Source organism: Thamnophis elegans, chromosome Z (genome assembly GCF_009769535.1).
Source record: "Thamnophis elegans isolate rThaEle1 chromosome Z, rThaEle1.pri, whole genome shotgun sequence".
Taxonomy (NCBI): Eukaryota; Metazoa; Chordata; class Lepidosauria; order Squamata; family Colubridae; genus Thamnophis; species Thamnophis elegans.
Genome location: NC_045558.1, coordinates 69,011,160 through 69,038,194, shown reverse-complemented (window position 1 = coordinate 69,038,194; position 27,035 = coordinate 69,011,160). Strand labels below are relative to the sequence as shown.

Genomic DNA, 27,035 nt, shown 5'->3' with positions numbered 1-27,035 from the left:
GTTGGCCTTAGCTGGAAACTCCTCTCCCCGCCACATGCTCAGTAGATGGTGAGAACAACTCCCTTCTTACAGTCTCTCCTGTACAGAATATTTCCCACATCCAAATACCATGCCCCCCCTCCCTGTTTCAATGGCAGCCGAAAAGCAAGCAGCAAAACAGAGATTGACAGGACTGTTCCCAGGTGCTTCTTTCAGGAGGCTTCAGAACTGAGACAAAACAGATGGACCTCCCTGCCTCTCTTTATACATTCCCCAAAGGTAAATCAAAGCACAGGGCAGATAAGTGTCACAGCTAGAGTTATAATTTAAGGGATTCCAGAATATGTGGAAGCAGGAAGAGAGTAATAAATGAATAAATGATCCAGCCCCCACCTCCCGAAATGATAGTATCACAATAGGGATCTGACATAAATCATATATTTATGTGCAATAAGCAATGAGTATTATAAATGGCTATCAGTATACTAGGAGTTTGTTTTGGAAACTGCAGAATATCATTCTGAATTATTTATGCCACTTGTTACAAAATACAATGGCACTTCCTTCATATCAGAAAACATATTTTCCTTTTAGCATCAAACATTCTATGAGCTTACATCTCAACATTTGTAGATGTGAGAGGAATTCCTCACAGTCATGCAATATTAGAATAAAATAGAGCTGGAAGCAGAGATGGGTTCCTACCGGTTCACACCAGTTTAGCTGAGTAGGTAGTAACTCAGCCTGCCACATCCCCGAACTGGTTCTATCAGTGCCTCCATGTTATTTTTTGCTTCTGCGCATGCACAGACACATTTTTACTGCTGTGCATGCACGCATAGCATGCATCAAGTGCATCCCTGAGCGAACCAGCAGTAGCAGAAGCCAGAACCCATCCCTGGCCTGAAGGCCTTCTAGTCCAGCTCCCTGCTCTGGCTGGAGATCTTATACCAGGGTGGCTGTCCAATCTCTTCTTAAAAACCTCCAGTGATGAAGCACCCACAATTTCTGAAGGCAAACTGTTCCACTATTTAGTTGTCCTCACTGCTAGGCAGTTTCTCCTTAATTCCAGGTTGTTTCTCTCTGATTAGTTTCCAACCATTGTTAGTTTTCCTGCCCTCTGGTGATTAGGAGAATAATTTGACTCCCTCTTCTTTGTGGCAGCACCTCAAATATTGGAATACTGCTATCATGTCACCTATTATATACAATACAATAGAATAAAATACAAATAATACAAATACAAATACAATACAATACAATATTTTGATATACAGTATGTCATTTGTCATGCCACAAAGGCAGATGCATTCCTTTAGAAAGAGGGCTGTTCTTCATGTCTCTTTACAGTGCTTTAAGGTTTAAGGTTTAATAACATTTGTATGCCGCCCAATCCCATAGGACTCCGGGCGGCTAACAATACAACGTAAATCAAAAGAAAGGAAGGGAAGAAAAAAATAGATTTAAAAAACATAGATTTAAAACACACCATGCACTCCGTTCTAAGTGGGGCTGGACCTCATTTGGGGTCAACAGCCCCAGGTCTGCCAGAACAGCCAGGTTTTAGTGGCTTTACGGAAGACCGAGAGAGTGGGAAGGATCCGGATCTCTGCGTGTAGATCATTCCACAGGGCCGGGGCAGCTACAGAGAAAGACCTCCCCGAGTAGTCACCAACCGGCATTGCCCGGTCGATGGTATCCGAAGGAGGCCCCGCCTGTGAGATCTTATAGGTTGTTGGGAGCTATGTGGCAGGAGGCAGTCCCGCAGATATCCAGGTCCCAAGCCATGTAGGGCTTTAAAGGTAATGACCAGCACCTTGAATCGCGTTCGGAGTCTGATGGGAAGCCACTGCAGCTCACGGAGGATAGGTGTAACATGGGTGTATCTAGGTACACCCGATACCGCTCGCGCAGCTGCATTCTGGACCAATTGTAGTCTCCGAACACTCTTCAGGGGCAGCCCCAAGTAAAGCACATTACAGTAATCAAGCCTAGAGGTGACGAGAGCATGAGTGACCATTTGAAGTGCCTCTCGGTCCAGTTAGGGCCGCAACTGGTGCAACAGGCAAACCTGGGCAAAAGCCCCCCTGGTCACAGCCGACAGGTGGTATTCTAATGTCAGCTGAGAATCCAGGAGGACCCCCAAGTTGCGGACCCTCTCTGAGGGATGAAGGGTTTCACCCCCCAGGCTAAGAGATGGAATATCTGGTCCGTTCTTGGGAGGCAACATCAATAGCCATTCGGTCTTGTCTGGATTGAGTGCCAGCTTGTTTACTCCCATCCAGACCCTGACAGCCTCCAGACACTGGCACATCACTTCTACCACTTCACTGAGTTGGCACGGGGCAGACAGATACAGCTGGGTATCATCCGCATATTGATGATATTTGACCCTGTGCTGCCGAATGATCTCACCCAGCGGCTTCATGTAGATGTTAAATAGGAGGGGGGACAGGACCGAGCCCTGAGGCACCCCATATTTTAGGGGCCTAGGGGTCGACCTCTGTCCTCCAACCAACACTGACTGTGACCTATCCGAGAGGTAAGAGGAGAACCACCGTAACACAGTGCCTCCCACTCCCACCTCTCGCAGTCGTCGCATAAGGATACCATGGTCGATGGTATCGAAGGCCACTCAGAGGTCAAGAAGCACCAGGATAGAGGAATGTCCTCTATCCCTGGCCCACCAGAGATCATCGGTCAGTGCGACCAAAGCAGTTTCGGTGGAGTAACCAGGCCTGAAACCTGACTGAAAAGGATCTAGATAATCTGCTTCATCCAAGCACCGTCGGAGCTGAAAGGCCACCACCTTCTCAACAACCTTCCCTACAAAAGGGAGGTTGGAGACTGAACAGTAATTTTTCAGAATAGCTGGATCCAGAGAAGGCTTCTTAAGGAGGGGTCTTACCACTGCGTCCTTTAAGGGAAGCGGGAAATGGAGTTGCCCACTTCTTTTGAAACAAATGGAACAATCAATTATGCATGGATACATATAAATAAATAGATTTGCTTTACTACATATAGGTGGTGTAAGGAAAATGGAGAACCATTGTTGAAGTTATTGGAACGGTTTCTGAACAATGTTAATTGTGCGTTCACACATGTTGCTGTCAAATCAGCATAGAAATTTTTGAAAAAAGATTTTGAAGATAATCAAGTACCTTACTTTCCATTTCACTACTGTAACTACCCAAGGAATAGGGCTCCTGGTTACCACTACAAATGACTAGAGAGGGACATTGGAAAGACAGGGTAATATTATGAGCCAATAAGCTAATTATTAGCATGAAACTGCTTTTTGGTTCCTTAAACTGGACTGAGTTTCACTATTCCCCCAACACCAGTCCTGAATTGAAAATACGAGGGGATCGTATATTTAATCTTGATGTGAAACTTAAAACCATCTGTCCTGTTCATATTCATAGAGAAGAAACCTTTACACAGACAAATTGCTTTTGTCATACACATAATTCCAAAGCCAAGAGCAAACACAGTCACCAATTAGAACATTTAGCATATTTAACATTTATGTCTGCTACATTTTTGTCACAGGCTATCAGAATTATGGAACTCACTTTGCAAAAATATGGAAGCTATGAAAATTTTGAACAGTCCACCGGAGGAAGCCTGCTGCCTAGGAGTCGCATCTGGAATCATGTCCGAAAATATATGGCGAAAGAAGGCTGCCTGGGCGAGGTTGGTTTTTTTGCAGCATTTCTTTGAAATAGAGAGTCACAGTTTATCTACATTCCTAACTGTAGTTTTATGTTAGCCATCATTCCTACAGGTGACATGCATACATAATTATTTGTAACCAGCTGTCTCTAAAGAGTGATAACCATATGATGCAGGAACTACCAATTATTTTTTAGAATAAGCTATACATTCCTGTTGTTTGTCAGTTTAGAGACAGAAATAGGTTAAATAAACAGAGAACAAAGTGCGGTGTATTCTGCTTTGTGTTTTGAAAAAGGAAAATAGCAATAGCATTTAGATTGATATACTGCCCAATATTGCTTTACAGCACTCGCTGGACAGTTTATAATATAGAAGCATTATTTGTATACAGTCGAACCTGTAGTCACAACCTTAATTCGTTCCATAACTTTGGTCGAACCTAACCAAAATGAATGCAAATTTAATGCAGCGGCCACACAAGGTTGCTGTTGTTTGCTGCTTACAAAAAAAATGGTGCAGAAGAGGAAATGAACCACGGATGTGTTTGATTGGCACCCGAGTATGTGCTCGTTATCAGATTCAAACATTCTCCTAGACACTCTAAGCAGCCTCTTGCTTGCCTCAGTGGCTCAGTTTCAAAAAACTCAGTTGCCCTACAGGATGTTTTCCTTAGGGTTCCAGGCCTTGTGCAGCAATCTGGACCCTTATTCCTATGTTAGTTCAGTGTAGCTCCTTTTTAAAACTTTTATTTTGAGTGTTTTCCTTTAGCTAGAGTTGTGTAGTTTTATTTTCTTCTTAATTTGGCTCCATTGTTAATTTACCTCAATTCTGGATCGCTCGGGCAGACTCCCTGGAGCGCTGCTGGCCGGCAGCCTCTCTTGCAGGTTCGCAACTGGGGTCAGGTAGGCAGCTAGAGTTCCCGTTGCAAGGAGCGTTAGGCTCCTCAGAAGCTCCGGTGTTGCTCCAGGCGCGCACGCATGCAACGGCCGCCATCTTGGAATCACGTTTAGGTGTGCTTTCTTTTCTGGCCTCCTAAAAGTTGCTGCGCAGCCTGCCCAGACCAGCAGGTCGCCGCGGAGGGTCGCCCTAAGCTCGGGTCTCTCTCTGGGTGGCCAGGCAGGCTCTTTTCCCTTGGGAGTTTTTCTCCAAGCGGCTGCAGGGACCCTTGGCCTACCGGGCCATTCTACTACTCTGCTCCTAGGTGCAGATCTACAGGCGCCTGGCCTCTCTCTCAGCCGGCGCCAAATTCCAGCCTCCACTTGCAAGAGCTCCTGGGCCCATTACCTCCGGAGGCCCTAACTTTGCCTCAGGCCCACTTCGACCCTGAGGCCTTTACAGGTGAGCTTCAGCAACTCCATGGAGAAGCAAGTGGACGCTCAGGCAGGACCCACTGACAGTAAGCACAGCAGGCTCAACCCTGCTGCCAAGGGTAATGGGGTGGGGTGTCCATCCAAAGGGAAACACCTCAGGGCTAGGAAGGCCTCTAAAGCTGATGAAAGAATGGTTGTGAGAAGCCAGAAGGCCCTGGAAAAACAGTTTCAGAAGGCCTAGGCTGCATAGCATCAACAGCTAGTAGGCCCCACTCCCGGTGATAAGGGAGTTGGTCCTTCCCCCCCGCCCACCAAGAGGAATCCCCTGCCTTGCCAGTTGAGGAGGATTTTGGTTTTTCCCCTAATCCATCCAGGGCTTTGCTGGGATCTTCTAGCCACTCCCTGGCTGAGGATTCCCTTGCTGATATAGATTCATTGGCTGAGGAGGAATCCCTGGCCCCTTCTGTTTTAGGGCCTTCCCCTCCTCTGAGCCAGGAGACCCATCTGTCTAAGACTATGGAGGAGGTTGTAGCTCGTGCTATATCACGGGGCATCTCTGATGCAGGCAGCAATTGGCATCTAAACTGTCCATTGTCACTACTAATCCCAGCAAGAGTCGTTCAGTTAGACCACAGATGCCCCCAACAAGGGAGGCTTTGCCAACTCCCACTGGAATCAGTGAAGTGTCAGATATGGAGGAGGCAGAGCAGGATGCTCTGGATCTCTCATGATGAGAACCCCACCCCTGAACAGGCTGCCTCTTCAAGCCTTCTATGTTCAGGGCTATTCTCACCAAGGCTCGGGTGGCGGGGCCCCAAATGGGTCTTCCAGCCCCGATAGATAAGCCCCCATAGGCCCCCAGGACCCAGGTGCAGGTTTATTTAAGGAGGTTCCTCCACCCTTGGACCTGGTTCCAGCCCCACAGCTGTTCCTGGACATCATACAGCGGCAATGGACCCAATCGGGATCCATGGCCAACCCTAGTGGGACGGATAGGAAGCTATATACCATGAAGGGCCCTCTGGAGGAGCTGTTGAAGCTTTCCCGGGTGGATGACCCCATTGTGTCTCTCACTTCTTCTCTTCCAGCTGATTTGCTAGAAGGTTTGAAAGCTGAGGACAAGAGGGCAGAGTCAGCTTCCCACAAGACCCACCTGGCCACTGCTTGGGCCATGAGGGCTTCTTCATCCTCTTCCTACTTTAGCAGGGCAGCTTTGTTTTGGCTCCGCAAATTGCTGTCAGGCCTTCTAGCATGGGATACTAGGGCCAGACAGGATGTAAACAAGATCATAGCGGCCATTGAGTACTCTGTTGATGCCTCTATCACGGCCATGAAATTCTCTTCCAGAGCCCTTGCCTCTAATGTCACCTCGCGATGTCTGCTGTGGCTTCGCCACTGGCAAGCAGACATGAAGGCAAAGTGGAAGCTGGCTTTTGCCCCCTTCAAGGGGTGGAAGCTGTTTGGGGAGGCCTTGGACCCCTTTCTAATCGAGTCCAAGGATAAACGTAAAATCCTTCATGCGATCACTAAGAAGCAGGACTGTAGGGGTCAGCCCTTTTTCAGGAATTCCTTTCGGAGTTCAGAACCTTCCACCTCCTCTGGGGGACCCAGTCGGCCTTACATCTAGCCCCAAGATCGTCCCCAGGACAAATCTTCCTATAGGGATAAGAACAGGCAACAGGGCAATCGTAGACAATTCCGAGGGGGTTACTCCAACCATTCCTTTCGGAAGCCAAAGTGACCATCACCAGGACCTCCCATAGGCGGCTGACTCCAACTTTATGCCGCACAATGGGAGGAGACCACGACGGACACTTGGATTCTGAATACGGTCCATCACGGGTTGACCTTGGAGTTCCTGTCCTTTCCCCCAAGGACCTTTGTTTGTTGTCCCATCCCCAGATCTGGCCACAAGCTTCAGCTCATGAGGGCAGAGATAGATCACCTGTTAGAGATAGCGGCCATAGAAGAGGTTCCCAGGGGCCAGGAGGGCGAAGGGTTCTATTCTATCCTGTTCCTGGTCCCCAAGTCATCGGGGGCGGGGGGGTGAGGGTGATACTGGACCTCAAGAAACTCAACAAGCATCTGGTGTACAAGTGCTTCAAGATTCAGTCCTTTCAGACCATTCTGGGCTGTGTCAGGCAGGGCGATCTTCTCACCTCGATCAACATGAAGGAGGCGTACCTGCATGTTCCGATCCATCCAGCACATCGCAAGTTCCTGAGGTTCCAGTTCGCCAATCACCACTTCCAATACAGAGCCCTTCCCTTCGGGCTTTCATCAGCCCCGCGAACCTTCACCAAACTACTAGCCGCCATCGCTGCACATCTCCGATCTCTCCCAGTGAGACTGGAATACTACCTGGACGACATTCTCATCCACTCGTCGTCCAGGGGGCAGGCCCAGAGAAACCTGGACACCACTATCTGAGTCCTGCAACACCACAGATTCTTGGTCAACCTCACCAAGAGCCATCTGACCCCGACCCGCAGAATTTGACATCTCGGCACGGTGATCAACTCCTGGAACTGCAAAGTCTTCCTCATGCAGGAGAGAGTGGACAGCATCAGATCTCTGGTGAGGACCATATGCTCCACTGGGTCAGCGTTGGTCGTCTCCCTCTTCCAGCTGCTGGGGAAACTGGTGTCGTGCATTTCAGTGGTTCTGTGGGCATGACTGCATATGTGAGAGCTCCAGTGGCTCCTGCGCCCACTCCAGAGACGCAAGGCCAGCAGCTCCAGAAGGGTGGTTCACCTCCCTCCGAAGGTACTCCGCTCTCTCAGGTGGTGGCAGATGGATGCCCTTCTGAAGGGCTGCTACTTCAGGGAACCAGAGCGCCTGGTCATAACAACACGCCAGCCTCTTTGGTTGGGGTGCTCACTTACAGACTCAGATGGTCCAGGGCAGATGGTCGCAGGTGGAGCTCGCCCACAACATAAATTGGCTAGAGCTCCGGGCCGCCAGGCTAGCATTACGCCACTTCCTCAGTCAGGTCAGGGGCCACGATTCTGACCGACAACATCGCTGCAAAAGCCTACATCAACCATCAGGGCGGCACGCCGTCCTTGGCCCTGATGACAGAAGCGGAAGCTCTGGGTCACTGGGCGGAGAGGCACCTAGCCTCAATACGGGTGGAACACATCTCAGGCGTGGACAATGTGACGGCGGACTGGCTGAGCAGATCCACCATTCAGAGCTCAGAGTGGCGTCTCCACCCGAGGCTATTCCAACAGCTGTCTCAGACGTTCGGCTCTCCGGTGGTCCACTTGTTCACCTCCCCAGCTAACGCGCAGCTTCCTTGGTACTTCACCAGGTTCCATTGCCCCAGGGCAGAAGGAACAGATGCTCTTCGGTCCCGCTGGCCGCCCGATCAGTTGTATGCCTTTTCGCCTTTTCCTCTAATTCCTCTGGTCATCAGGAAAATTCTGGAGAGGGCGGAAGTGTTGCTTGTGGCTCCTCAGTGGTTGAGGAGGTCCTGATTCACCAAACTAGTCAGCTTGTCGGTGACTCGACCCTGGCGCATACCTCAGGATCAGATCTCCCTCAGCCAGGGGGCTGTTCAACATCCGGAGCCCCAGCGGCTGCAGCTGGCCATCTAGCACTTGAGGGGGACATTCTGAGGCTAAGCAAGTTTTCTGACAAGGTCATCCGTACTATCCAGGCATCCAGGTGGCCCTCCACCATCGGAATTTACAAAGCAACTTGGTCATCTTTCTCGCAGTGGTGTCTGTCCCCCAGGTCATTGCTTCTTCCACAACCATTCCACAAGTTCTGGACTTCTTGCAGGACGGTTTGGACAAAGGGCTTGTACCCAACACACTCAAGATGACAAACGGCCGCTCTGAGCACCATCCTGTCAACAGACTCTCAGTTACCACTTTCCAGATATTCGTAGGTTCGTAGTTTCCTCAAAGGGGCTACCAACCTCTGTCTGCCCACAGTCCACAGATACCCAACCTGGGACTTGTCTATCGTTCTTCAGTTGCTCTCTGTTGTTCCCTTTGAGCCTCTTCGGACTGTTGGCCTGTGTCACCTGACTCTAAAGACAGCTTTTCTCATTGCCATCACCTTAGCACACAGGATATCGGAGTTGGCCGCCCTCTTGGTTAGAGGTGACTTTTGCATCGTTCACTCCGACAGAGTCATCCTTAGACTGAACCCTGCCTTTGTGCCAAAGATCAACACTGTTTTTCATAGAGCGCAGGAGGTGATACTCCCGGACTTTTGCCCGTGGCCCAGACATCTGAGAGAGATCGCATGGCATAAGCTGGATGTTCGCCGGGCGATGCGTATTTATATGAAACAGACTGCTCCATTTCACAAATCAGAAGCGTTTTTCGTGTCCTTCCAACCCGCATCCATGGACAAGGGCGAATATCAAGATGGCTTATGAACAACATGCCAGGCCAGTTCCTCCTTGCATTATAGCGCATTCAACAAGGAGCGCCGCAACCTCGGCTGCTTGGGCCACTCAGGCTCCTATTGAGGAGATTTGCCGGGTCGCTACATGGTCAAGCCCATCTCCTTTCATAAATAATTACAGACTTGACATCTTCGCTTCGGCTGAGGCATCGTTCGGGAGAAGAGTTTTACAGAGGGTCATAGCGAACCCCACAGCTCTAGACTGTTCTTCTTCCCTCCCTGGGATGACATATCTTTGGCATGTCCCGTGCTTGGACACTCCAAGCAGCATCTAGGAGAAAGGCCGTTGGCTTACCTGAATGGTCGTTCTCTAGGCACTGCGGGAGTGTCCAACCCCACCCTTGAAGTGGGGCTGCGAGGTCCTTTCATCATTGTTTGGGGGTTTGGTCTTATTCGCATTTATGGACTATTTGGGACTTTCCTTCATTTTTCGAAACTGAGCCTCTGAGGCAAGCAAGAGGCGGAGCTACAATAATCTTAAACTCAGTCCTTGGGCATCAAGCTGAAGTTAACCCATGCTTGGACACTCCCGCAGCGCCTAGAGAACGACTATTCAAGTAAGCCAACGGTTTTTTAATGAATTTTTTGGTTGGAACCCAATTTGGTTATGGTCAGAAGCATTCATGACCAGAGGGTCTACTGTATTGCCCCCAATATTCTTCATTTTACCAATCTCAGAAGGAAGGGAGGCTGAGTCAACTTTGAGTCCCATCAGGATCGAACTTCAGGCTTTGAGCAGAGTTTGCTTGCAATACTGCATTTTAACCACTGTACCATCTGGGCAAGCATGCAATATAACTCTACAAAACAAAAAGAAAATTGAACTATTATCCATCACCAATAGTGAATATAATAAAATAAATTTTATAGAAAAAGAATACACTGTCAAATTAAAAAAATATGAATACTAATATAGTTTTATCTTCTATGGCTTGTTTTTCTTCCTCAGATTGTGGTTCATCTTTCTGAAGATTTGCTTTCTCGGGCGTCAATGACTGTGGTGAATGGCCGTCCAACTCTTACTATCAATATTTCCACTGCAAGGGAACATTGGTTAGAAGGGATGCTCAGGCATGAAATAGGTATGTAATAATTATTCTGTCTGAGTTTTCCTCAACCCAAAGTACTGCAACTTTGAGAAAATGGCTAAGGGGAATAGCAACTTAATCTAATGGTTAAGGTAACAGGTTAGAAACCAAAAGACTGCGTTCTAATCTATGTAATGACTACTCTCCTAACTTGAGAAAGTAAAGATAATTGAAACAGATTATTTCAAAAGGAACCTTTAATCAGGCAGGATGGAAACCATTCAAGGCAAAGCAGCATCTGAAAACCTTTAGGCCATGCAAATGGAATTAAGCTGATAATGACCCCTCCCCTTTGTCCGAATGCAGATTCTGACTAATACACAAGTGTGAAGATGCTTCCTTAACTCTTCTGTCCTAGGAGTCAATAAAACACACGTTCCAATTGCTATCTCTAGTTGGACATTAAAGCAATATATCCCACATGGTTATCATCCTGGTGACAGGAAACCAGTTGTAAAGTTGTAATACTCAGTTGTTACAGATGTAGCTAATGATTTAACTCTGAGGCTCCCCTCCTCCCAATTGCATCATAGTATTTTAACAACGTTTGTCAGGGTATTGGGAGTGAAATTTTTTCAATAGGGCAGGGGCCCTAATGTGGTGTTTCTCTACCCATTCATTTTGGGCTGAAGGTAAATGCTTCCAAGCAACTAAGTATTGGGTTTTCCTCCTATGGGTCCTAAAGTTCAGGATCTCCTTAATTTCAAAATGTTGTTCGCCTTCTATCATGATAGGAACAAGAGGTGTAGGTGCATGTGGTCTGAGTTGAGAGATTACTTCTCGTTTGAGTAAACTAACGTGAAATACTGGATGGACTTTCCTGAGTGTCTTTGGCAGGAGTAATTCTACTGTTACTGGGTTGATAACTTTGGTGATCGGGAAAGGTCCGATGAAATGTGGCCCTAATTTCTTTGATGGTTGCAACGACTTCGGGAATTTGGTCGATAGGTATACTCTATCTCCAACATGGAAGGGTTTGGGATCTACTCTTTTTTTGTCAGCTTGAGTTTTGAAATCCTCTCTAGCTTCCTGTAACACTAATCTAACCACTGGACATGTGTTTTGTAGGTTGTCTATCCATTCTTTTAGTGAGGGGATGGTGGGTTCCTCTGTGGGTAGTTCAGGCATGAGGTTGAAATCCTGGCCTGTTGCTACTCTAAAAGGGGTGAACCCAGTGCTTGAGTGCACAGAGTTATTGAAGGCCACTTCCGCAAAAGGTAAAAGATCAACCCAGTTGTCCTGCTGAAAATTAATAAAACATTTTAGGTATTGTTCTAGAACCATGTTCCGATTTTCAGTTTGACCATTGGTGCATGGATGGTGACTGGAGCTCAGTCCTTGGGTGGTGCCCAGTAAGTTTAAGAATGCCCCCCAAAATTTTGAGGTCAATTGGACCCCTCTGTCAGAGATGATTCTCTGCGGGGCTTCATGAAGGCGATAAATGTGTATCAGGAATAACTTGGCTAGACTTTTGGCAGTTGGGATCTTTTGGCATGGTATAAAATGTATCTGTTTTGAAAACAAGTGTGTTACGACCCAAATGACAGTATTCCCTGCGCTTTCTTGTAGTTCGACAATAAAATCCATAGCTATCTCCTTCCAGGGTACTGAGGGCTCGGCTACCTTATGTTATAGTCCTGGCATTTTGCTTTGGCGTCTTTTGGCTGCTGCACAAATTGGACAGGCTGGCTACATAGCTCTCTATGTCCTTTTCTAGTGATGGCCACCAAAATTGCCTTTTAATTAGATGTAAAGTTTTTACAAAACCAAAGTGTCCTGCTAGTTTGAAGTCGTGGCACCTTTCCATTAAGTACAGTCTTTGGCTGGCTGGAACATACAACTTCCCTCCCGCGCAAGCTAGGTTATCTTTCACCAGACAGCTGTCTTTGTGGCTCAAAAACCATTCATTGGTGGTTAAAACTTATTTAAAAGTTTGGGTGGTGTCACTGTTCTCCAGAGTGTCTCATTTTCCCTGGGATCTGGTGGCTTCTCTAGTGGCTAGTTGGTCTTGTATCATGGGTTCATACTATTGTATTGCGGTTTCCTGGATAGTGCATCTGCCAGGAAATTTTTCTCCCCCTGGGAGTTATCTGAGCGTAAATTCAAACCTTTTAATTCAAACCTCGTACTTGTTTTGGAGAGAGTTTCCTTGGGGTCTTTAGGGCTTCTAAATCTTTATGATCCGTCCAGACTTCAAAAGGGATCTTACTCCCCTCTAAGAAATGTCTCCAGGTTAAAAGAGCCCATCAACTGCATATGCTTCTTTCTCCCAAATGGGCCACCTTTGCTCAAATTCATTCAATTTTTTGGATGTGTAAGCACATGGTTGTAATTGATTTTCCTCATTTCTCTGAAGTAAGACTGCTCCTTTCATCAATATAGACTATGCGGACCTTATATAAATGCTCCTGCAACCATCTGACCATGTGTTTCGTAGGTTGTCTATCCATTCTTTTAGTGAGGGGATGGTTGGTTCCTCTGTGGATAATTCAGGCATGGGATTGAAATCCTGGCCTGTTGCTACTCTAAAAGGGGTGAACCCAATGCTTGAGTGCACAGCGTTATTGAAGGCCACTTCTGCAAAAGGTAAAAGATCAACACAGTTGTCCTCCTGAAAATTAATAAAACATCTTAGGTATTGTTCTAGAACCATGTTCCGATTTTCAGTTTGACCATTGGTGCATGGATGTAACTGGAGCTCAGTCCTTGGGTGGTGCCCAGTAAGTTTAAGAATGCCCCCCCCCCCCAAAGTTTGAGATGAATTGGACCCCTCTGTCAGAGATGATTCTCTGCGGGGCTCCATAAAGGCGATAAATGTGTATCAGGAATAACTTGGCTGGACTTTTGGCAGTTAAGATCTTTTGGCACAGTATAAAATATGTCTGTTTTGAAAACAAGTCTGTTTGACCCAAATGACAGTATTCCTTGCACTTTCTGGTAGTTCGACAATAAAATCCATAGCTATCTCCTTCCAGGGTGCTGAGGGCTTGACTATCTTCTGTAACAGTCCTGGCATTTTGCCTTGGCGTCTTTTGGCTGCAGCACAAATTGGACAGCTGGCTACATAGCTCTCTATGTCCTTTTTTAGGGTTCACTGACAAATGCGCGGAAACCTTTTCCATGCTGACAGAACCGCAGTTGTCAAATCCGTGCCGTCTTATCAGCTAATCATTATGCGACAGCACACCAAAATGTCCGCGCCAACCCAATCGCGCGCACATGTTTAAAACACAGTCAACACTCATTAAAACGTTAAAACACATGTTTAAAACGCCAACACAATCGCGCACTGTGGAAAGTAGAAAAGAAAGAAATAACCTGTATAATAAAGTTACTACTGCATTTTACTTAATTTGTTAGAGGATCTATTTATTAATTTTCTTTAATAAATATTATTTTTGAATACTAGCATTCAAAACTCTCTTCTTCTTCTAATCCGGACTAATCATGAACACTCATTAAAATGTTAAAACGCTTTCCTACTCACACAACCTGCCCCACCCGCTACCACCCACACAGTTTAAGCTTCAAATATTCTGGGAGTCGAAGTCCATATGTCTTAAAGTCCATGGTAAATCCATGGTATTCTCAAGAGCCTTCTTCAATACTAGCATTCAAAAACTTATATTCTGTAACCAATGAAGCAAGCACACATTGACTTCATTTGATGCAACAAAGTAAACTTTTACTGCTACATTGTACTGCTTACGTTTGGTAATGGTGCTTTCCATTAAGTACAGTCTTTGGCTGGCTGGAACATACAACTTCCCTCCCACCCAAGCTAGGTTATCTTTCATCAGACAGCTGTCTTTGTGGCTCAAAAACCATTCATCGGTGGTTAAAGCTTGTTTAAAAGTTTGGGTGGTTTCATTGTCTTCCAGAGTGTCTCGTTTTCCCTGGGATTTATCTACTCTAGCGGCTAGTTGATTGTCTTGTATCGTGGGTTTTATTACGTTTGGCTTCATACTATTGTATTGCAGTTTCCTGGATAGTGCATCTGCAAGGAAATGTTTTCCCCCTGGGAGGTATCTGAGTGTAAATTCAAACCTTTTAAAGTACTGAGCCCATCGTATTTGTTTTGGAGAGAATTTCCTTGGGGTCTTTAGGGCTTCTAAATTTTTATGATCCGTCCAGACTTCAAAAGGGATCTTACTCTTTCCCGCCCCTTTCGTTTTTAAGAGCTTGGTGATAGGGAGAGCAATTTGGGCGGAAGCGGGAATAAACTGCCGGTAAATGTTTGCAAATCCCAGGATGCTTTACAACTGTTTGCGTGTTCTGGGTGGTTCCCAGTCAAGTACCGATTGCACTTTCGAAGAATCAATTTCTATGCCCTGGTGTGAAATGTGGTATCCTAAGTAATCAATTTTTTCTTGGTGGAATTCACATTTGGAGAGTTTAGCATAAAGTTTTGCAGAGTGAAGTTTGTTCAGAACCGCCCGGACTAGTTTTACATGTTCTGCCTTGGTCTCAGAATATAACAAAATGTCATCGATATAGACTATGCAGCCCATATAAATGCTCCTGCAATACTTCATTTATTAATTGCATAAATACTGCAGGGGCCCCTTGTAGCCCAAATGGTAGCATTTTGCATTGATAGCATCCAAGAGGGGTGTTAAATGCCATTTTCCATTCATCTCCCTCCTTAATTCTGAAACAGTAGTAAGCCTCCCTTAAATCCAGCTTTGAAAAAAATTATCCCTTTGGCTAGGTGTGCTAGCATATCCTTCATGAGTGGGAGAGGATATACATTTGCCATACTGATTGAATTTAAATTTTGAAAATCCACACATAAGCGTTTGGAGCCATCTTTTTTCTCTCTAAAAAATACTGGAGCTGCCACTTTTGGTTGGGCTGGTTCAATGAAACCCCTTGCTAGGTTTTTTTTCAATGAATGCCCTCAGTTCTTAGTCTGTTACTCTTTCTGAGCCCAACGCACTTCACAGAGGAATTATTGTGGGGAAAATAGCAAGAGAAAGTAATATTATGTATGTTTATTGCCTTGAGTTATTTATAAAAATAATAAGGGCAGGATAGAAATAAATAAAGTAAAATTAGCAGGCAAAGGGAAAATTGGGCACATGTCCTCACTTGCTATATATCTGTTCATACGCAAACACAAATCCTGTATGCTACATCATTTATACACTATTTGCATTGCTTCTGCAAACACAAGCTGGAAACAGACTTTTGCAAAAATTAGAATACTTTTTTGAATAATATTTGTAAACCACTAAACCACTAACAACCAACTATTTATGCTAAAATAAAATGGAATTTCAGAAGCAAACTGCTTCATGCATTTGATTCAGAGTCAAATAGTTTTTTTATTATTTTGAGAAGTCCCTTTAGTGCCTGGTGGCCATTGAAGAATTCAGTTTCTCTGCCAAGAAAAAAAACAGCTTTGTAGTTGCAATAGCCTATTCTTGATGGAGCAAGAGGAAAATTAGAATTCATATAAAAAGGTTTCAGAAAAATTATGTTGAACCTTACGTGAGTACAGAACCTTTCTGTTCATTGAAATAGCTTGAGTTTTTTTTAGGTTTCTGCCTCCCCCTTATAGAAGTACCATAGCACTGTCAGGCGCAAGAAACCAGGATCTGGGATAGAATTCAAAAGCATTTAAAGTTTATTCCAGGCAGCTACAGTATACACAAGAATTTGATCTAATAACCGTCAAGGCAAATTGTCACCAGATACAAGTCAACAGACTTCATGGGGGAATGGACTCTTTCAGGAGTGGAGGACCTTCAGACAGATGATGCGTTTAAACCCACCTTCAGGCCCAGCCTGGTCATCTCCTACAAGTACTACCTTAAGAGTTGCCTATAAACTTTAATGAGAGGATTCCTTAAGTAACAGCAGTAGATTTTTTTTTCCAGGATCACATGGACCTGTGCACAGCATGTACACAGTGGTTCATAGTGCGTAGAGAGAGCTTTTTAATCCAGCAATGAAGCATAATACAGGTAGTCCTCAATTACAATGGCAATTGGTCATTCTGCTTAATGATGACAGTTCTGGCAGTCCTGGTTGCCGCTGTTAAATGAATCAATAAAGGTCACTATGTGGGGATATCATGTGGTCACTTGCCAGCTTCTGACAAGGAAAGTTAATGGGAAAGATTGCAGATGAAGACGATTGCAGATGAAGACCACATTATCACAAGATGCTGTGACATCATAATTGTAAACTGGGCTCTGAATACCCAGATTTTAATCATGTGACCATGGGGATATTGTGAGGATCAATTATATGTACCATTTGTTCAGCACTATTGCAAGGTTGAATAGTCATTGAACGAGTAGTTATTAACCTGTAATATTTTTAGTAAAGAGTACATATAAAAACAAAGATATTTTTAAAACATATTTTGTTAAGTCTGTTTGCTTTGTTCCACTAGATCATTTTTCTTATCTTTTTAATCTATTAAGTCAGTTATTATTTAGCATATGATGAGAACATGACAGAAGAGGAGTAAACATATACGTATACACAGTCCACATAATTACAGGTAATCTTAGCAATTCTGTTGCTAAGTGAAACAGTTTAATTTGCCCCGTTTTACAATTTTCTTGCCACTGTTGTTAAGTGAATCACTGCAGTTGTTAAATTAGGAACACAGTTAAGTGAATCTGACTTCCCCATTGAATTTGCTTGACAGAAGCTCATAAAAGGTGATTACATAACCCCTGGACACCGCAACCATCATAAATATGAGTCAGTTGCCAAGCATCCAAATTTTGATCATGTGACCATGGAGATGCTGCAATAGTTGTACATGTGAAAAAAGGTTATAAGACCTTTTTTCAATGTCACTGTAACTTTGAAACGGTCACTAAATGAACTGTTGTAAGTCAAATACTACCTGTATATATAAAAGTTTTATTGGGGTATAACAATAGCCTCATAACTGAATGTCCAGTTCAGCTATCCAGGCGATCACCTCTTACATTGGTTCATGTAAATCTTCTAGGGAACCAGGGAACTCACTCCATAGGCAGTCTTGTCCAATATGTTTAATAGTTTGCATATCGGCACCACAATTGCAACAAGGGGAATCTTTCCACCCTACAAATACAGGGCAGAGGCATTTCTTCACACCTGATTCTGTACAATTTCAACTAGACAAAGCAAGGCAGGTCAAATCCAGGTGGTTTGGTAGAGGGATTGCTGTTATTAAAACAATATTTGGGTACCTTTGACCATCCATTTATTTATTGTATTCAAAATCTGAAGTAAAAGCCAGAAAGAGTTTCTTGTTTCATTTAGGAAAGAGACAAACTCCCCTCTCAAAAAGGACAATGGTAGCCTCCTTTCAAAGAATGGAACAGCTGTGCTAGAAAGTAGTAAGTTTTTCTTGTGGCCAGAAAAATAGACTAAGAGTGACAGATGTTCAAGAGAAAGGCAGAGTATGAACCAGATTTTACCCATTGCAGTTTTAAATTTGGACTGAGTCAATTTCTCCTTTGCTTTTCAGTAATCATTTTGATATTTCCTATGCATATGTTGGTGTATTCCTACAGGAACCCATTATCTTAGGGGGCTTAACAACAATAGCCAATTATGGAACAATTTGAGTGGGCGCCGGAAGCACGGGTTAAAACCCATCAACCCCACTGAGGAAGGCCTGGCCAGCATTCACAGTGTTCTGTTTCGAAAAGATCCTTTCCTGTGGCGGGCTGCCCTCCTGTATTACACTGTCTACCAAGCCAGTCAAATGTCCTTCAGTGACCTCTTTCAGGACATTGGGAAGTTTGTCACTGAACCCAATACTAGATGGGATTATTGTGTTCGAGCCAAGAGGGGTTGGACTGATACTTCACAACCAGGTAAGCTTTCTTTTATCTACCACTTGCAGATTTTGTTTGAAACTGGGACTTAAGGGGGATGCAATCTTATAGCACAATTCTTTGTATTAAAGCTATAAATCCAACTACTCCAAAGAAATTAATTTCCAATTAAGCAACTGTAACATTTTCATTTTATTTTTCTTTTAAAAAATTTCTTATTCAAATTATCATTTTTAAAAATTTTTAAAGTCTCCACCATGATTTCTGATTCTTTTAGGGTGCTTTAGTAAAGATCAGGTCTACTTGGATGGCATCCTACGACTTCTGAGATACCGACATTCTATTGATTTCTACTTATTGACAGCTCTAGGAAAGGTGAGTAAATGGCTGGATAAGAAAATGTCAACCTTAATATGATTTGTTTCTTTTTAGTACAAATATATTATTTAAGACTAAAAGCTGACATGACAAACAGCAGGAACAAGTATCGAATAATCAGAAAATTAGTGAACATGTTGAAAATATAGATAATATTTTGATTTCATTAATTGGGAGATGTTGAATTTGTTCAAGGTCATCTGAGGAATTTTAATGACTTTGTTTTATCACTCAACTGAAGATGCCTGAGGCCTTAATATCCTTGTAAATAAATGGGAAACATTCCATTTACTAATTCCACATTCTCCCACCCCTCTTGCTTTTATTTATTTCCTTGTTCATTCATGTATTTATTCATTGTTAAATTTATCCTCTCACTGAGGGGATATGTTAAGCAGATGACAACAGAGTGTAAGGAAACAGAAAAAGATGAAAATAATGTAAACAAAACAAACACAATAATAGAACATTAAGCTAAACAATAAAAAATTGAAATAAATCCATACAATAATAAAAACATTGGTGGAGAGTAAAGCGCAAGGAGGAAGAGGGTGAGTCTGCCATCAATCAAGCAGCAACCTCCAGCATGGAATTCAGCCAAATGGGAGAGCCATGTCTTCAGGCTACTATGGAAGGATAGGAGGGTGGGGAAAATTTTTATGTAGAAGCTTAGATGTTTCAAAAGGTGAGCACTGCAGCAAAAAAGGCTCTTCTTCTGACACAGTTCATCAGGTAGCCTGGATCTATACCATGGAGAGCTTTGAAAGTCATAACCAATACCCTAAACTGCACTCGAAAGAGACTGGTAGTCAGTGAACTTCCATAGCGAAGGTATTTGGGGCCACCCTAGGGATACCAAAGACTACTTTTGTTGCTAGACTTTGCACCATTTGACGCTTCTAAATTGATTTGAATGGTAGCCCCATGTAGAGCGCATTGCAGTAGTCCAGATGATAGATGACTGTGACTTGAATAACTGAGAGCAAGGAGTCATGATCCTGGAAAGATCACAGCTGGTTGTACAAGTGGGAGTTATGCAAATGCTCTCCTTGGTTTGTCCAGAACTAAGAATGACAAAAATTTGGATCCTGAGGCTCCATGCATCCACTCAATCTTGCAAGGGTTCAGTCAAAGACTGTTGGTTACCAATCCAGATCCCTACAACCTCCATGAATCATGAGAGGACAGAGATAGTATCACTTGGGCCTTCATGTGTAGAGATATAGAGCTGAGTATCATCAGCATATTGATATATCTCAACCTATGATGATGGATGATCTTATCCAATGCCTTCATGAAAATAAAATAAAGAGAAGAGTACTGAGTTCTAAAGGACATTACCAGTGAGAGGTTGGGAGCTGGATCTCTCACTCAGTTAACATCGATTGGGACCTGTCTTGAAGGGCAAAACTGTGCTGCCGAGCCCCAACTTGCATAACCAGCCCAAAGGATAACAAGATCAATAGTATTGAAGGTCATTGAGAAATTAAAGAGAGCAAGAATGGTAGCTGTCAGCACTCCTCCATTGAATAATTAGGAAAGAAAACCACGAGACTCCATTGATAGAAATCAAGTGTACTTTTACTAATTATAAATGGTTAGAAGCGTAGCAAAGCGAAAGACTGATTATTTAGGCGCAAAAGCAAATGATATATAGAATAACCCATTCCCCTCCCCTTGGCATCCCAGTTACAGTCCAATCATAATTCTCCCAAGTGTCAGGTGTGGGATAACTTCGAAAGGCATCACCCAGATGGAATGTCGGTGCCGTTGGCCTTGGCGGGAAACCTCCTCCGCATGTGCAGCAAGAGAAGCAGCAAACTCCAGGATCTTCCTCCAGCACAATTAGTATTCCCCTCCCAAATACCATGCCCCCCTCCCCGTTTCAATGGCAGCCGAAGCAGCAGCAAAGCAGAGGCTGACAGGTAGCACTATCCTTATCTCGCTCCGGCCCAAGATTGTCCATGAGTGCGGCCAAGGCTATCTCTGTTGGATCTGAATCCTGAAAAGGGTCCAGGAAATTTGTTTCATCCTGACCCCTAGAGCTGCCAAGGAACTACCTTTTCCACCACCTTTTGTAAAAAGGGAAAATGGGAAACAGCACAAAAGTTGTTCAGGCAGGTGGGGTGAAGTGATGATTTTTAAGGAGTGGACAAACCAGGGCCTCCTTAAAAGTCTTGGGAATGTCCTCTCGTGCTCTCAAGAATTTATCACTGCAAGAACCTACCTGATGGCCACCGTTCTGGAGGCTTTCAACCTCCAGGAGGGGCAAGAGTCTAATTGACAGATTGTTACATTAACAATATAGAAGGTCCTGTCCACTTTCTTAGGTCCAACAGGATCAAACTGTTCCCAAATTACTGGGCAAGATTACTCTATAGGCTTCTCATAAGGAATAGCACTATGCAAGGGATTTTACCTCTAACTGGGAATGTATTCAAGCACTTTTATCCAATAGGTGTTCAACAAATTGTTCTGCACGGCCCTGAAGATGATTGCCTGAGCACCCCTAGCCTAGGAGGAATTAAGTAATCTGAAACAATATTGATGGGTGATACACTGCAGATTCAATAAGAATGGAGAAATAATTTTGTTTCAATCTTTTATTGCCCCAAATAGGCCTTATAATAGCAACTCTAAGACATGTCCAGTCAGAGTTATCCTCTTTTCCTCCAGTGGCACTCTAGACGTCTCTTAACTAATTTCAGAACCATCAGTTCCTCTATGAACCATGGAGTGTGACAGGTACAAAGGGTTGTGAGAGGTGACATTGGCACAATCCTCTTCAAGCTATCAGTTTTGGTTCCAGTCTTTGCTAAGGATATGGCAGGACCATGCAGCAAATCCTTAAGGGTTAGTTCCTTCTAGAACACATTTGTTCTCCAGGAGAACCACTTTAATGGGCCCAGTCTACATGCAGAGGGAAGTGGTATACCAGAGTGTCAGGGATATCAGGGCATGATCAGACTATGATGGTGGAACAGTGTTACCTCACACACTGACATTGCTGCAATAAGAATATTAGATCTGGTGTGTGACCTGTGACAATCTGGGATAGGCGCACATGGAAATCATGGAGATCAAGAAATCCTGAGTCACTTCTCAACCTAAACACCAGGGAAGGCAGATTGAGATCACCCAGAACTATAAGTTTGTGTAACTCCATTGACAATCTTGAGACAGTTTCTGGCAGTTCAGACAAGTACGTTGCTATGCAGCAGTGAGCTCAGTAGGATAGCAACAATCCCAGCTGACTCCATGAGTCCAATCTCAGAAAAATGGCCTCACAGCCAGAGACTAAAGTAGCAAGGCTCTTTTACACAACTCACTGGCTTTTTAGTAAAGCTTTTACAGATAATACTTAAAACTAATTCTCAACTTACAAGGATTCATTTAGTGATCTTTCAAAGTTACAATGGCACTTTAAAAAATGATTTATAACCATTTTTCACATTTACAACCATTGTGGCATCCCCTGGGGTCACGTGATCAAATTCAGTTACTTAGCAATTGGCATATATTTGTGATAATTACAGTGTCGTCCTCCACTCTGCCTCGGGTCCCTCATCCAGCCCATGACAAGGAGATATGCCGCTTCCAGGCCAGCCCAGCCCAGCGGGCGGATGGGCGGATGGCCAGCCCTCGGGGGAGGCATTTTCTCTCAGGCCTCCCATCCAGAAGGCCCTACAGAAGCCAAAACTGCACCTGAAAAGCAGCCTTGCCTCGCCATGTTTCCCCCGCCCCTGAGGCAATCCTTCAGCTGAAAATTGCAAGCCTGGAACAGATCTTCCTTCCCCACCATCAGCCTTACCTTCTAGCCCATGGAACACACCATTCTTACGGCGGTGGCCCAGCATGCCCCCGGAGGCCCCAGGAAAGGCCAGAGCCAGGGACTGGTGCGTCCCCTCACCCGAGGCGAAGGGTGAGTGGGTGGCATGCAGGTAGAAAGGATGGTGAGAGCCAGGCCTAAAAGGCAGCCAAGCTTTGCCGTGTCCATCCAGAGGCAGCCCTTCGGCCTAGCGCCTTACCTTCATGGGCAGCTATGGTGAGCAGAGCTGACGAGGCGCAGAGATCAGCTGAGCCACATGGTCTGGGTGAGTGAGCATAACTCTGGCCAGGGAGTAGCTGGGCAGAGACGTGACTCTAGCCACCGGCTAAGGTGGACGAGGTGAAATAGGGTGGGTGGGATGGGCGGAGCCCGCCAATGGTGGGATTTGCCGGTTCATCGAATTGCATAGAATTTTAACAACCAGTTCACCTGAAGTGGCCCAAACTGGCTGAAGCACACCTATGCCTGTTACTAACTTAACAACTGCAGTGATTCACCAAAAAATTGTGCCAAGAAAGAATGGGGCAAAGCTCAATTAACAATTGTCTGGCTTAGCAATGGAAATTTTAGGCTCAGTTGTGGTCATAAATTAAAGATCATCTTTATTTTTCCTTTTCTACTGAAAAGTTACTTTTAATGATGTTTATGAGAGTTGACCTGAACCTTTTCCAGCTGTTTGTGATATACCTGAATTAATGTATGCTTGTAGTGCTTAAAATCATTGAAAAGATAAAATTACTTTACATGAAACCATCTCAGTTTATTTCAGATGAATACAGAATGGGTTACCTTCTATTTCTCCTTCCTCAGGTTTAGAACTGTTTGAGGAGCTTGAATGGACAACTTGTAAAAGCTACTAAAACAGAAGAATGGAGAGAAATATCCTCTTCCTCCAATGTTTAAGTCCAGAATATGTCTGATCCAAGATGTCTGATCCAAGGACTTTGATTGTTGGAAGAAGAGGAAGTTGTCTTTATAAATGCCCAATTCTGGAGTTCCAGTTTTACTTGCTCCAGAAATAGCTGTGATGTAGATAAATTTGTTTTCAAAATACTGGTATAGCACTGTTTAAGCTCCTGAAATGGGTTTATGTCTATTGAAAAAAATGATGATGGTTTTTCCCCTATTGTGATCATCTTAAATTGGGATAAAATACATTCTCCTTGAGTTGAGCTTCTTTCTCATTGACTTCTTACATATGCACATTTTTGACAGAATGATACAAATAGTCTCAGTTTTAAGTACTAATAAGATTAGTACTGAGAGTATAGCCGGGTGCCTCCACCACTGAGTGCTATTGCAGAAGTGGTAGGGGGCCCAGGCCTACCTCCCGTCCCGAAATGAGTGACAAAAATCGCCTGCTGGATGGTGCGGAGGCTGTGGGAGGGGATATGGGGTCTACGGGTGCGGGGGTGGGCCGGAGCATTACGGTCACTATGGGGAGAGGCAGGTACGATGGGAACTTCAGGGCTAGCCATTACCGGGGATGGAGGGTTCGCTACGTCACAGGGATCCCTCCTTCCGGCCCTGCTAGTTCCACTCCAGGGCCAGATGGCGAGAACTGTCAGGGCCCTGGTCTCAGGCTGTTGTTGCTAAATGCCAGGTCTGTGGTTCACAAAGCTCCCCTTGTCCGGGACCTAATTTTAGACGAGGGGGCAGACCTGGCATGTATTACTGAAACCTGGCTGGGCCCGGAGGGAGGAGTCCCCCTCACTGAAATGTGCCCAGAAGGATTTCAGGTGCTTTATCAGCCGCGACCCCAGGGAAGGGGTGGGGGAGTGGCTGTCATCGTCCAAAGGTCTTTAGTTCCTCATAGGATCCCTGCTCCGGAGCTTGTCGGGTGTGAGTCCCAGTTGATGAAGTTGGACCTTGGTGGTCAAGTGGGTTTGTTGCTAACGTACCTACCTCCCAACAGCGTTGCAACAGCCCTCCCCTCGCTCCTCGAGTCAATAGCCGAGTTGGCGGTAGAGTTCCCCAGGCTTATGGTTCTGGGGGATTTCAACCTGCCTACACTTGGCGAACGCTCTGAAGCGGCGCAGGAGTTCATGGCTTCCATGACAGCCATGGACTTGACCCAAGTAATTCAGGGTTCAACTCATTCAGCGGGTCACACGCTTGACCTCGTATTCCTTTCGGAGCAGTGGAGATGTGATCTAGAGTTGAAGGGCATTAAAACCTTGCCCTTGTCATGGTCTGATCACTTCCTACTGAGGCTCGACTTTCAGAAACCAATCCCCCACTGTAGGGAGGGGGAACCGATTAGGTGGTTCCGCCCCAGGCGTCTGATGGACCCTATGGGATTTGAGATGGCACTTGGAGAAATACCTGACACTATTACAGCCTAGGTGGCGCAGTGGGTAGAGTGCAGTACTGCAGGCCACTTCAGCTGACTGCTATCTGCAGTTCGGCGGTTCAAATCTCACCGGCTCAGGGTTGACTCAGCCTTCCATCCTTCCGAGGTGGGTAAAATGAGGACCCAGATTGTTGTTGGGGGCAATATGCTGACTCTGTAAACCGCTTAGAGAGGGCTGAAAGCCCTATGAAGCGGTATATAAATCTAAATCTAAATCTAACTGCTATCGTCCACAATCCGGTGGAGTCCTTAGTCGCTGCCTGGAATACAGCGGCGGCGGGGGCTCTAAACCGGATTGCGCCTTTGCGACCTCTCCGAGGCAGCGGATCCAGGAGGGCCCCTTGGTTCACCGAGGAACTCCGGGAGATGAAGTGCCAAAAGAGACGCCTAGAGCGCCGCTGGAGGGCCAGTAAATCTGAGTCAGACCGAGCACTGATGAGAGCCTTTATCAGAGCCTATCTCATGGCAATACGGGCGGCGAAATGCTCGCATTTCGCCGCCCTTATTGCATCCGCTGAATCGTGCCCAGCTGCCCTGTTTAGAATAACCTGCTCCCTCTTGAAAGGGAGGGATGCGGATGACCCTTTACAAGGTAGAGCTGAGGAATTTGTTCAGTATTTAACGGATAAAGTCGCTCGGATTCGGACAGAGCTGGACTCCAATTGCACGGTACCAGCTGAGGTACCGGGGGAAGGTCTTGAGCATACTTTATGGATTCAGTTTCAACTTGCTTCTCCTGAGGAAGTGGACAAGGCCATGGGAGTGGTGAATGCCTCCACTTGTATACTGGGCCCATGCCCCTCCTGGCTGGTCTCGACCAGCAGAGAGGTGACACGCGGCTGGATCCGGACGATAGTTAACACCTCTCTCCGGGAGGGAATCTTCCCGCCCCTCCTAAAGGATGCGGTGGTGAGACCCCTCCTGAAGAAACCATCTCTGGACCCAGCCATTTTGAGCAACTATCGTCCAGTCTCCAACCTTCCCTTCGTTGGGAAGATTGTTGAGAAAGTGGTGGCCTCTCAACTCCGACGGTCCTTGGATGAAACCGATTATCTAGATTCCTATCAATCGGGTTTCAGGCCTGGTTACAGCACGGAAACTGCTTTGGTCGCGCTGATCGATGATCTCTGGCGAGCCAGGGATAGGGGTCACCCCTCTATCCTTATGCTCCTTGACCTCTCAGCGGCCTTCGATACCATCGACCATGGTATCCTTCTGCGACGGTTGCGAGAGGTGGGAGTGGGAGGCACCGTTCTCCGGTGGTTCTCCTCCTACCTCTCGGGCAGGTCGCAGTCGGTGTTGGTCGGAGGGCAGAGGTAGACCCCAAGGCCCCTCAACTATGGGGTGCCGCAGGGTTCGGTCCTGTCCCCCCTCCTATTTAACATCTACATGAAGCCACTGGGTGAGATCATACGCCGGCACGGGATTAAGTACCACCAATACGCGGACGATACGCAGCTGTATCTGTCCACCCCATGCCAACTCACCGAAGCAGTAGAAGTGATGTGCCAGTGCCTGGAGGCTGTTAGGGTCTGGATGGGAGCAAACAAGTTGGCACTCAATGCAGACAAGACCGAGTGGCTTCTGATGTTCCCTCCCAAAGATTGGCCAACTATTCCATCTCTCAGGCTGGGGGGTGAAATTATACGCCCCTCAGAGAGGGTCCGCAATTTGGGAGTCCTCCTGGATCCCCAGCTGACTTTAGAACACCATTTGTCGGCTGTGACCAGGGGGACCTTTGCCCAGGTTCGCCTGGTGCACCAATTGCGACCCTACCTGGATCGGGAGGCCCTTCAGACAGTCACTCACACCCTTGTGACCTCAAGACTGGACTACTGTAACGCACTCTACATGGGGCTGCCCTTGAAGAGTGTTCGAAGACTTCAGTTAGTCCAGAATGCAGCCGCGGGAGCGATTGTGGGTGCACCTAGGTACACCCACGTCACACCTATCCTCCGTGAGCTGCACTGGCTACCCATTAGTCTCCGAATCCGCTTCAAGGTGCTGGTCGCTACCTATAAAGCCCTACATGGCATCGGACCTGGGTACCTGAGAGACCGCCTCCTGCCGATTACCTCCCCCAGACCGATAAGATCTCACAGGCCAGGTCTCCTCCGGATTCCATCTGCCAGCCAATGTCGGCTGGCAACTCCCCGGGGGAGAGCCTTCTCTGTTGCAGCTCCAGCCGTCTAGAATGACCTCCCC

At 45.8% G+C, this 27,035-nt stretch overlaps 1 protein-coding gene across 3 annotated transcripts in view; it reads left to right on the top strand.

The window, feature by feature from the left end:
• The window catches only part of KIAA0895 (KIAA0895 ortholog), an 85,790-nt gene that overhangs the window by 54,704 nt on the left and 4,051 nt on the right, over positions 1 to 27,035 (top strand). For 2 of the 3 annotated variants that reach the window (XM_032236664.1, XM_032236666.1), the window contains 4 exons: positions 3,532 to 3,675; positions 10,339 to 10,471; positions 18,004 to 18,309; positions 18,548 to 18,645. In XM_032236664.1, coding sequence (XP_032092555.1) covers positions 3,532 to 3,675; positions 10,339 to 10,471; positions 18,004 to 18,309; positions 18,548 to 18,645 — 681 coding nt within the window. Of the gene's footprint in view, positions 1 to 3,531; positions 3,676 to 10,338; positions 10,472 to 18,003; positions 18,310 to 18,547; positions 18,646 to 23,287; positions 23,907 to 27,035 lie in introns of those variants that run through there. The other variant, XM_032236665.1, reaches the window with a different exon arrangement.